The 13,258-nt window shown below is 36.3% G+C and overlaps 1 protein-coding gene across 1 annotated transcript in view; it reads right to left on the bottom strand.

Moving 5' to 3' along the window:
* LOC135217024 (uncharacterized) overlaps positions 1–13,258 on the bottom strand; it is a 313,643-nt gene that overhangs the window by 207,191 nt on the left and 93,194 nt on the right. Inside the window, exon 2 of the mRNA XM_064252995.1 lies at positions 9,097–9,195. Within this exon, the coding sequence (XP_064109065.1) occupies positions 9,097–9,163 (67 nt within the window). The 5' untranslated portion in view covers positions 9,164–9,195. The remainder of the gene's footprint in view (positions 1–9,096; positions 9,196–13,258) is intronic.

A 13,258-nucleotide genomic window follows, 5' to 3' on the forward strand; every position in this document is an offset into this window, starting at 1 on the left:
GTTCTTTGAATGCAAGTGATTTATTCACGAGTGTCACATTTTCAAACTAATTCTTGCATAATTTTGCTAAACTATAATCTTTGACATACAGAAAATAATGATGCAAAATGTGCACAATAATTTGTCTTACGATAATCTGATTTTTTTTTTTTTAAGCACAACCGAATTGGATCACATCCGTTTGGCATGTATTTCAATTATCGTACTATAGTACACTATTACCGTACTTGTTATAAATGACGTTATGTAGAATAGGACTGAGATATCTTAATGTAATAACTTTATTCGCTATAGATCAAAGATCAATCTGAAAATATACTGGTTAATTTAAACCTAGTTATAACTGAAGCTGAGAAAACTGTTCATGCTGCTAATGACTATTATCGTGCATCAGCAAAAAGGATAAAACTCCAGTAAACGTATGCCATCAAACACAACCGTAGATAAAATTGAGATAAAATCATTTTAATCACAACTACTGCGCTTGAAAGAACACATTTTACTGTTGGTTTCACGCCGATATAAGATAAATAACTTGAAGTTTGTATTATGATGATATAAAGGAAATTTGTGAATGGAATAACATAATTTTTTTATGCAATAAACATGCCGCCAACGTAATCTGTTGACGAAAAAAACGAAATTAGTTCGCAATCACAACGAGACATTCAATTCATATTTCCACCTAAAAATACGTCCTACAAGGAAAAATTACCTTGTCTCATGTAAGTCAAGTATTCGATAATATGAAGGGCAGTTTCAAAAGCTACCTTTGTATTATATTTCTGTGCAGAAATAAAAATACCCTATACATAATACATTCTTTAGAATTACCGCAAAATTATGCAAGAATTAGTTGAAAACCTGGCACTCATAAATAAATCACTTGCATTCAAAGAACTCTAGAAAAATAAACAAAGTAAAAAATAAAAGACATAAATTGAATGAATCATTGGAAGTAAAGCTAATGACACATAATTTTCTCTGGTTTTTTATAGTTTTGCGGGCCAGTTTCATGGGCCAGTTTTCAGGGCTGCGCAACACCCAAATCCATCCGCACAGGTATAAGTACTTCCTTGCATTATTTTAAGGTTAAATTGTCACTGTAATTTGTATCAAATGCTATTCTCAAGTAAGAAGTAAATCGAAAATGAAAATGTGCAATTTTAAATATTAATGCTTTCATTTCGGCCTGTTTTCTCTTTTGTTTTTTTTTGGGGGTAGTTTACAGTTTAGTTGGCCAGGCCGCATAACACCATTTTGCCTGGCCCATAATCACTCCGCCACAGTAAGTAATTCACGCAGCCAACCTGGCTCCTTTGCGACCCGGGCCGAACCCAAGGAGCCGGCCCAGCCCGAACTCGAACATGCCACGACCTGTTAGCCTTTCAGAACTTTCGAAACTAGCACCAAAACAAACGGCAGCCATCTTGTTTGTATTCGTCCGCCGATTACCTAGCAGACGAAACCCGTGGCCAACTAAACTGTAGGAACTCCATTATTTATTATCAGTATTTATAAGAAGCCTACCAATTCTCGATTTTAGGCTAGGCCTCTTTTATTATTTTCTACCACCTATACCGACACGAAACCTGCTGCTGATTACCTACCACACATTCCCCTTGCCCAACTAATCTGTAGAAGCTCCGTTTTTTATTTTCCGTACAATCTACGGTATCTATTTTCAATTTTTATATGATTCCTACCAATTTCTTTATTTTGTGAATCCCACCAATTCTTCATTTTATGCTAGGCCTCTTTTATTCATTTCTATCACCTATTCCATCACGAAACCTTCTACTAGGCCCTTAATCCCTCCGCCAAGATAAGAAGTACCATGAACGGATCTTGCCTGGCCCTGCCCGACCCTTGTTCGCCCTTAGTCTGTTCCTGTGTGTCAGCTAGTTCAGTGCAATCATGTCTGCATCCGCCGTTTCTTTCTCGTGTCACACACACGTGGAATTCGTTGCCGCCGTTCCCGTCACTATGCCGGACATTGTGCTTTTGTGCCATGATGAACGTTCACTAATTCTTTATTTAATGAAAACCGGCCTACTTGGGGATTTCAGTGGTTTGTGCACGCGCACAGTGTAACAGAGGCACCGTCGGCCTTGTGAAACAAGGTGATACCTTTCAATGGCGGTGCAACGCAAGACACTGCCATAAGTACACTTCAATTCATCATGGATCCTTCTTCTCGGACTTGCATCTCTCCTTCAAAACCATATTAATGTTGATACACAGCTGGATTAACGAGGCTTCCCAGAAATATATGCAGCTTATTTTGAGGATCAGGTCGCCGAACACAATCGTCAATTAGTACAATTTCTGCCGGGATGTTTGTGTAGATATTTTGGTGATGGACAACCAGAAAATTGGCGGGCCAGTTCACGTGGTAGAGATTGACGAGTCCAAGTTTGGTAAAAGGAAATTTAACAAAGGCAGACGTGTCGATGGTTGTTGGGTTCTCGGCGGGATTGACCGCCAAACAAAAGAAACATTTTTCAGGTTGTTCCAGACAGAACTACAGACACATTTCTTCCAATTTTAATTGATAATATACACCCTGAGTCCATTGTAATTTCTGATTGTTGGAAATCTTATCAAAATTTAAGTCAACATCTTCAAAACACACCGTAACATTAATCACACATTGCATTTTGTAGATCCACACAATAAAAACATACACACAACACAATAGAATCTACTTGGTGGGTTTTGAAATGAAATGTCTTACCCAGAAGTGGGACTGTTAAAAACTTGTATAATTCGTATTTCTCTATGTATTGTGTTAAAAACGTTATCTAACTGGAGTTGATTGTCCACTTAAAGCCTTTTTAGATTTAATTAAACATGCATATCCTTTAACTAAAGTAGATTCAACACCCGCCAAAATGAGGTACAATGTCGCTGGAACCAAACAATCACGGGACATCGGCGTACAAACGGATTCCTCATCTTCACCCGAGCCTCGTCCACAAATTCCGGTTGTTCTGTTACTGCGAAAAACAACGGTCCCACCCAGAAAGAAAAAAAGAATCCTGTACCCCAAAGATTTGAATGATTCTGATTTTCAACGTTCTATATTTCTGGGGGGGGGGTGGGGAGGGGGCGGGGACCGACTCACAAAATCTCCAAGGTATGCTTATCAATGTATTTGCACATTATGTTCATTTATTTGTGGAAACAAATCAGGTCAGTGTATTTATCGCCTAGCGGAAGTCAGGGCTGCTCAACACATCCGAACATTCACGTTCGCTAGCAGTCCACGTGTTCGAACTATGAACTTGGCCTTAACTTTAATCAATGTATTCTCGGAAATATTAACTTTGTTTATATATCAGTAAGAAGTTATGGGTGCCAATCATCCGTATAAACAAGTTCAGATTCCTTATATTTAAATGTTTGTTAACATTGTAGCATTACAACACTTGCTCAGACGAACATACGTGCGCCCTCAGTAAGGTTTGGGGCTGTTCGTCCGTATATGATGCAATCATTTTGGTCATACCATACTGGAGGGTTCAGGGGGGCGAACACCCCCGGCCAGGTTACTGCATGCGAACTAAGTGCGGTTAAGTTGGTTCCTTTGGTTAAGTAGCAATCACTGTTAACATACTATACTGGGGGGTCCAGTATAGTATGTTAACACGCGGCCTAAGTTTGGTTAGGTCGGTTCGTTTGGTTACAGTTCAGTTGGCCAGGTAGCGCATTTCATGCATGAACGTTCTATTAGGCTAATAGCGCATATGTTCGGTCTACAAATGTTGAGTAGGAGGACAGTTTAGTAACCTAGGCCACACATCTCATGAACCGATTAACTAGTAGGCGATAATCTTGGCCAACTAAACTGAGTATGGGGGACAGTTTAGTTAGCCTAACCGAACGGGGAACGGATGTAGAGTAAGAGGTCATGAACACACCTATTTCGTGATTTTCTGTGTTCATTGTCGTCGTGTGTGTTCTCCCACCCAAAAACCCCAGTTTGCCAATAGGTCCCCCCTTACTGTTTTAATTAACTTTTACCCATTCTCGTGTGTTCTCCCCCCACCCAAAAACCCCGGTTCCCAACAGGGTCCCCCATTACCGTTTTTTTAGGTTTTTGGGTTTTATAACACTACAAAGGTTTTCGAAACTGGCGCCAAAACAAACTGCCGCCATCTTGTTTGTATTAGTCCGCCGGTTACCTAGCAGACGAAACCCGTGGCCAACTAAACTGTAGCCGCTCATTTTTTGTGTGTGTGTGTGTGTGTGAGTTCAGGTCGTGGAACAACTTCTTAAGAATATATCAGTATTCACAGAACCGCAATATCCATCATGGTGGATTTCCATATTGAATAGGAAGAGCCTTCACTTAGGTTTGTGTTGTTGGAGGATCAATGGGCAACAGTAATTGGAAAATAAGTTCAATAATTACTTTTACCTACGATAATTCGTCAAATTACAGTTCTTTCCTTTTTATTTGTTTAATTTTATAATATTTTTTTATTTCTAGTCGTTAATTACGAGTATCGTGTATTCATATGAAAATCTTACATAATTTTCCAAAGCTATAACAGCTAACATAGAGAAAATCATGGGACAATACACCAATCGCCTACTACATCTACGGGCTGCCCTAGGAGCAAGATCCTGTGCCAGCACAAGGCTGGCTTAATCTCCAACAAATACAACAGCTTGCTACACTTTTTATATGGGCTGCTCTAGGAGTAAGAGCCTGTGCTTGCACAAGGTCAGCTTAATCTTCAACAAGTGCAACGATTTTTTTTATTTATAATTGTTTTCGTCTCTTAAATGGTATAAAACTCATTTTTATGAAACCAATGTATTGCAAGATAATTCCTCATCACAAACATGAATGGGATATGGTCTAACAATTTATAGCTAGAAAATATTGTAAAAAAAGGAATAAACTATATAAATGCATGCAAAGGACGAAATATTTTTGTCACAGTATAATGAAAAATATTCCTACACAGCTAATTTGCAGATATATATAAAGGCAATAGTGACTCCGAATAGTTTTTGTTTTTTAATATTGAATTGGATCCACATAAATTCAGTGTGGCCAGTAAATAAATCAGTTTTTATTTCAAATGAGAGCCACTCAGGATAGTTTTTTTCCTTTTTGTAATGCATCAATGCTAAGTGTATCTTATATAATCAGTGATTAATGAAAACATTTCCATATTGTAAATTATTCTATAATTATTGGTTTTCACTATGAACAACACTGTTGATATTTTCATCATTATTTTATAAAATATACCACGGTATATAGTAGTATGAAAAGTAAATTAAAACTATTGATAATGATATAGCACTTAAATGAAAGCCTTTCTTGATGTCCTTTGAATTCCTAGAAAAATAAATTCCATCTATGTAGAAGAAACAAAGGTGAATAGACCTTTATATTTTTGCAATTAGTTTGTCTGCACTCATATGACGCATATTGAGTAGTTTCTATATTAGTAAGGCCTACACATTCAAAAGAAAATATATTTGTGGAAAGGGTGGTTTTGGGGGATTTTTTATCACGAGTTTTGGGGGTTTTTAGGCTAACCCATCCGGCAACAATGATTAACAGTGAATTCATAAGTAAATGTCGTCTCGACGTTGATGATGTCGAGTTACGTGTGGTAACATACTTTATATATATATATATATATATATATATAGATATATATATATATATATATATATATATTATGCATTATATATATATATATTATGTATGTATATATATGTATATATACGGTCTTGAAAAATTTCTGTTCTTATTGTTTGTGGGCCATGTGGTTAGCATAGCATCTTTTAAAGTTTCTTTTCTAACTTTATTCTTCAAAGCTCCTCTGAAATCAGTCCTACCATTGTTACAGATTTAATGGGATTTTTAAACCATGCTTAAAGATAGTGAAGAGTATCTTTGAGTTATCTTGTCTGCATGAATGAATAAACCTCTAGTGACTGTAGAAGAGCTTTTTTCAAATGTAATGCGATTTCTCTGAAGCAGATGGTGTCTGTTTCCAGAGGTAGTGTTTGTTGTGAATCTTGAAGGCAGTCCCAGAGCTTCCCAAACTGCGGGTCATGATTGGTTTTGAGGGGGGTCATGGAGGATCCAAGATTTTGATGGGATTTTTTATGATATTTAGCCATCAAGGCTTCCCTCGACAAGCTTGCTCTTTGGGAGACCAAAGTCTAGAGGGGATATGTAGCTTCTTTCCAACGCCTGACTGAGGTCGTCGTTGAGAACCACTTGCAGAGGAACTACAACAAGAGATCAAGGAACACTTGTCAAGCCTCCAAGAAGAGTTCAGACTATTTCCATGAGGTTGGTGCAAATGAGAATTTACAGCTGAAACTTGCCAACAATCCTTTCCGATGCACTGGGGACAATCTTCCTCTTCAGGAGCATCTTGAAAGAACTTTTGGGTAGTATTGCACCTCAATTGCATTAGGATAATATCTTATCTTAATTGGTTGAAATAATTATCATACATGTTCAGTGTTTCTTATGAATATCATAATGGCCTAATTGCTGTCGTTCCTTGAAAGCTAGGCTGTTAATATGCTGATTTCTCTCGAACCTTCGAGTACCTGTGCAAGAGCAGTGCTGAAATATACTGATTGCTCGAGGGTGTGCTGAGCGTGCAGCAGTTGGTAGAGTAGAAGTTTAGAATCAAATTCTTTTGCTTATCACAATACTGTACCTCCTTGAATGATTTTAAGGTTAAATTGTCACTTTGTAACTTATATCAAATGCTATTCTCATGTAAGAAGTAAATCGAAAATGAAAATGTATCATTTTAAATATTAATGTTTTCCTTTTGGTCTGTTTTCTCTTTTGTAGTTATTGTGTGAGTTCAGGTCGTGGAACAACTTCTTAAGAATATATCAGTATTCACAGAACTGCAATATCCATCATGGTGGATTTCCATATTGAATAGGAAGAGCCTCCAGTTAAGTTTGTGTTGTTGGAGGATCAATGGGCGACAGTCATTGAAAAAAAAATCCCAATAATTAACTTTACCTACAGTAATTTGTCAAATTACAGTTCTTTCTTTTTATTTGTTTAATTTTATAACATTCCTTTGAATACTATTCTTTTATTTACAAGTATCACGTTATCATATGAATGATTGCATAACTTTACAAAGCTATGATATTTACTCGTAGGGAAAATCATGACACGATACACCAAATTCTTGAATTAATCACTCACACTGTCAATGCATTGCACATATAATGAACGGGAAACACGCTAAGATATGCTTGTCTTGAATACAGGACGTTAAAGCTTTATTTCATCATGAGCAGTAAATTATACTCAATGATGTCGTTGGGAGGGAGTCTATCAACGTTGATGATTTCGAGTTATAACTGACACCTTTGAATGTTTGTTGGGGTGACTGCTTTGTTCATATATACGGTTTTGAAACATCCTGCAAGCGTCGTCTCTCTTCTTATTTTTTCAAAGTTTCTTTTCCAACTTTATTCTTCAAGGCTCCTCTGAAATCACAGTCACACCATTCCCCGTAGCGGGGTAGTGCCGTCAGTGGACCTCAGGTGGTGTGCTGTAGGCATTACTTAAGGTTCTTTGCAGTGTGCCTTCGGCCCCTAGCTGCAACCACTTTCGTTCCTCTTACTGTACCTCCTTTCATATACTCTCTCTTCAGAATCTTACTTTCCACCCTCTCCTGACACTTGATTCATAGTGCAACTGCTTTGAGATTTTCCTCCTGTTGCTCCCTTCAAACCTTTTACCGTCAATTTCCACTTCAGCGCTGAATAACTTCATATGTCCCAGTGCTTGGCCTTTGGCCTAATTTCTGTATTCAACTCAACAGTCACAGCATTGCTACAGATTTAATGGGATTTTTAAACCATGCTTAAAGATAATGAAGAGTTTCTTTGAGTTACCTTTTCTTCATGAATGAATACTCTTGCCAAAAAGTTAAACACACTTGGTGTAGTACTACAATGACCTTACAGTGCTGGTTCTCCGAAAGCGATGCTGTACATACAGTTACCCATTTTTTAATATAGATGTCTCTTAGACAGCACAGAAAATGCTCAAGGGTAGTGGTGAATTAAGTTTATTATTATTCGAGGTTTTTCCTGTACAATAACTTACTGCCAGTGCAACGGTTGGTTGAATGCTGCGAAACTTGTAAGTCAATACATGACTGGAATAGAAATGTTTTGCATGTCACATTAGTGTACGTTCTGGTGTTATTTAAATACTATATTTTCACTTGATATCGAGTGGTGTTCTCTTGGAAGAAGTAAATCGACCATAAAAATGTAAAACTTTGGATCTGAATTCTTTTTATTTTAGTTTGCGGTCGGTTATTTTAACTTTGGGGTCAGGTCGTGTTGCAACTTCATAAGAAGTATCTGAGTTTACACGAATGCATACTTCCAGCGCAAGGTGAATTTGTATGTTGCATAAAAAAAAAAGTGTCTGATTAGTTTGCTACTACAGGAGTGCCAAGTAAATGGTGTCCTCGTTGTGACAACTTCAAAATCGAAATTTCCGACACGATTGTGACATGATCTGAGACATGCCACTTTCCCATAGAATAATTCCGTCGATATGGTGATTTATTTGTTTATATTTTATTTAAACTTCGGCGTTTCTTTCCATGCAGCTCTGATTTTTACACTCAATGATTATATCGAATGAAACTTCATATATTTTCGCACCTGTAATATTTAATGTACACAAAATAATAACTATGTCGCTGAGTTTGTTTTAGTTAACAACCAGTAGTTTATAAAATAAATTGGCTCTTACAATATTTTTGTAATGGGATACATTGTATGAAGATGTTCCTCTACACATAATTCATTGTATCATGACATTCCTTTTAATATAACTGATATTTACGATGGACTATGTCACTAAATATATCAACCAAGAGTATGCCGTAGACAGTTGAATGAAACATACCTCTTATATAAGTACGGTTGTTAAATGTGTAATGGTGTCCTCATCAGCTTTCTGATTGACGCGGGATCCGAGGAGTAAGTGCACATTGCTTGTGTACTTATTTCATAACCCCCCCAACCCCCTCTTCGAGGAAATGTACTCACCCAAAGTCGAGAGGCTCATCAGCACCGCTAAACAGAGCGTTGTCTCCCCGTTAAAGAGCTGCTTCATCGTGGTGTTTGTCAGCCTGCCACGATGTCGTCCTTGAGAGGAGGAAAAAAAGAGAAAAATACTTCAATCAGTTACTGATATTAAATGGAGCTCAGTTTTAGTCAGAAATAGAGTAATGGTAAGAGGGAAGTTTATAAATACTACATATTTGTGTTGGGTGTCGGTTACCTGCCCTATTTAATAGGAAGGAAGAATTCTTCACGAAAATCATGCATGGTAACTGTATGAGAACTGTTGCCTGCTGGAAGGACGAATTGATGGGCGATGGTAGGGTCTACAAAAAAATAACCAACGGTAAATAATGATGTTTATATAATATATATGTATACAATGTGATAAGGACTAATTATAAGTTAGCTTGTTTTTAAGTTGTCATAAACAATAAAAAAAAAATTAGTTTAATTAACCAGTTCGCTGATCCTTATTTCTGATGCATATGGTGTACCTGAAATTTTTTCTCCTTCTTCTTCTTCTTCTTTCTTTAATTTTTTAAATAGAGATGAACACTTTAAAAGAAAAAAGTAAAAGAGAAGTTGAACGGATTAAGAATGAGATGCAGCAAAAACTGTGCTTGCCAGGTGACAACCCTCAGCATAAAAAACTATATAATAGGGTTTACATGAAAAATACATAAAACTTTTGAAAATGCATGAGTGAAAACACACAAGACGAATCATTGGAAGGTTTATTTGTCACTCATAAGTGTAAATCACCTATACTTTGTTTTTTTCCATCTGTCCATCCAGCTGCGGTGTTTGCGCATGGTAACACTGCGTCCCGGGCTTTAAATAATATACTATTTCGAATATTATCGGTGTAATTCGCATACAGTAAATTATTAAAACACTTTTCAGTTGCAAATATACACCAAGATATCCTTTTATTTACCTAAAACTTACACATAACTGAACTATTTAAAGCCCGGGACGCAGTGTTACCATGCGCCACCACCATAGGCGGATGGACATGGATAAAAACAGAGTATAGATATAATATGACTAACCAGTTTGCTAAACCCCTTACCTGATCGGAGACGTTATTGTTCTGCAAGGTAGATGTCGTTATTAATAACAACAATGAACAATCAAATCAACAAATCCTGTCGAGATAAATTTATGAATGCATAAACCACCGCTGAATTTCAAGTAGCTTTGTGTTGGATCGCGCTGGCCTTATGCCAGCACGGATTCTTTAGGAGTTCGATGTTACCGACTCTTAAATTTTTCGAAAATCCCCATTTTTATTTTCTACTTTTTTTTTTTTTTTTTTTTTTTTTTTTTCATTTATAAGGACACAAGTTTACCATTCCAGGTAGAGACTTTCACGAAGACTGGTAAATGAGTTTCTTTATTTTAACGTAGAAGGTAAAAATTAATAATTAAAAAAATAATAGACTAAAATCCGAAGTATAAAGGATTCTGAGGTGGATTTGAATTTTAAAAAATCCACCAGATGAACTGAATAATGAATGAGGGAAGGGGGATTAAGTGACTAGTAATTAGAGCGACGGAAAAAGGAAGAGACGACGGAGAAGAACAAAGAATAAAGCAATAAAAAGGGAGATTTTAAAAAAATAACGACTTAATCATATGCAAACGATTTATTTTCCCCCAATTACCCTAAAAGACAACAACAAGACATCTGTTTATTCTCTCAGACGTCAAGGCAGTGAATGTAGCTCTATATGTATCCCATTAAGGCGTCAGATGTATCTTTTATGTATTCGTAATTAGGACTTTAATGTATATATGTATATTTTTTTTTATCTTTCATTTAGCCTTATGAAGACGTTTAATTGATCTCGTATGTCTCCATATTGAGGTGTATGATGTATATTATGTATCCCTATTGAGGTGTTTAATGTATCTTTAATGCATTTTTGTAAGGCCTTACCATATCTTTTATGTTTCATTTTCAAGGCGTTTATTGTGTCTTTTAAGTATCTTTTGCAAGGTATTTAATGTATCTTTTTCTAATCCATTTAATTTATCTTATATGTATCCTTCTTGAGGTGTTTCATGTACCTTTTATGTATCAATATATCATTTATGTATCCTTATTTAGGAGTTTAATGTATCTTGTATGTGTCCTTATTGAGGCGTTTAATGTATCTTTTATAGACCCTTATTTAGGAAGGTTTTCCTCACACGCATAAGTTGTAAAGATTATATTCCTAACTTTTAACGTAAATTAAAACATGCTAAACTTTTCGGTCAATAGAGCCTTGTTTCGCCAACGAAAATTAAAATGAATATGCTATATTTTATCTGAAATTATTATTCTGTACTGTTTAAAATGCCCATTATTTATTTATTTTACATTTTCGTCTAATAAATAAATCCTAAATATCCTATTCTAAAATTCCTGTATCTTTAACTCAACGCGAAACACCTTTTTCAGAGCTTTTAAGGCTCTTCCGTAGACCTTTCCTACCCCCCCCCCTTTCCAACAGCAACAACAACAACAACAACAAATTAGTTTGTAGGCTTACACCCCGAATAAGCGAAAACTGTGGATGGGATTGTTATAAAATCAGTTGCAGGACAAGAAACAAGGTTCCATATGAAGTTAATGTATTTAACGTATTTAGTTGACAGTGACAAAGTTCGAGAGAAAAAATTGGGAAATACTGACCATTTTAGGGTTCAGTATCAGTACTGGGGCTATGTGAGCCCAGAGAAAAGATTAATCATTAACCAGTGTGGTTGGAGTTGCGAGTGTATTTGTGTAAAAGGTAAGTTGTTGAGTGATTGGAAATTGTAATCAGAAAAGTGAATATATATAGTATATAAATTATATATATATATTTTATCTATTTTGTATCTGTGGTAATAAATTATATATCATCTATATATATATATATATATATATATATATATATATATATATATACCTATGCGTATGTGTGTGTATATGAGATAAGTGGTTGGAAAAGAGTCGGGTAATTTTAAAAGTGGATCTGATCCAAGAGTAGCTAATATCTCCCTGGTTGTTCAGTATATCAATTTTTTTACAAATTTAATGAAAACGTAAAGGACAGATGTGTATGCACTTGGATGTGGACAGATGATACCGTGTAATGTGGTGACCATGAAGAGAAGCAGCAGAGACTGGTAAGTATTTTGAAAGTATGTGTGAGGAGAAAATTGAAAGTGAATGTCAACAAGAATCCAAGGAGATGTTGCAATGAATGTTAGTACGAATAGCAAATGAATGGAAGGCGTTCGGTGTCGGTGGTATAAGTAATTTGGTGTATACTATTTATCTAATGATAAGATGAATAGAATAAGTGAAGCAGAGAAGGTAGCGGGATCCCTGCTTCGAAAGTTTAGATGCTAAAGTTACGCAACATAATGTAATTGTTGGGCTAACATGGTAAGGTGTTGAGATGAAAAGCTGGTGTAATAGAGAATTAGTAAGAGTATGGAGGAGAGAAAGGCCAAGAAAGTTATAGTAGTGCATTGGTATACAAATAGAGGTGGGTGGACAATTTAGACCTTGCAGGTACTTCCTGTCCACTATGCATATGTTGGGGTCCTGTAATGCTTTCTGTTTTAGTTATATAAAGCAGCTGATGCTGTTTATGCTTGCTTCTCAGTTGGTTGTCTTAAGTCCAGAGGTCTATGCCAAGCCTCTTGTATCTACCTTACCACACGTATGGGTCGCCATTAGTCTAGGACTTGTACTGGCATAAAGTCAGCTTAATCTAAAGCATAAAGGCTCATTCTTGATTCAGCAGTAATGGGATGAAAGTGGCATTGAATTAAACTACAGTTACGTTCATAACTACTCTGTATATTACTAATTTCTTTTAAGGTTGATCAATTGAACCATAAAGTGTTCGCAACCTTTTGTACGTTATTTCAAGTGGCATAGATGTAGTCCCGAAAACCCGACGGCGAGAAATTGATGAAGTCGAAGTCACAGTGGATGTATTCGGACGAAGACGAGGGAAGGCAAGCTAATAATGAACGAGGATTTGGTCATTCCCTTTCGGAATGGCGTAATTTAGCCCCATGAACCTGCCTCTTATTTCTCGCACTTTCCTCGTAAAATGGGCATCCCCATGTTGCCATATGAGTGAGGAAAATAGTC

Source organism: Macrobrachium nipponense, chromosome 11 (genome assembly GCF_015104395.2).
Source record: "Macrobrachium nipponense isolate FS-2020 chromosome 11, ASM1510439v2, whole genome shotgun sequence".
NCBI lineage: Eukaryota > Metazoa > Arthropoda > Malacostraca > Decapoda > Palaemonidae > Macrobrachium > Macrobrachium nipponense.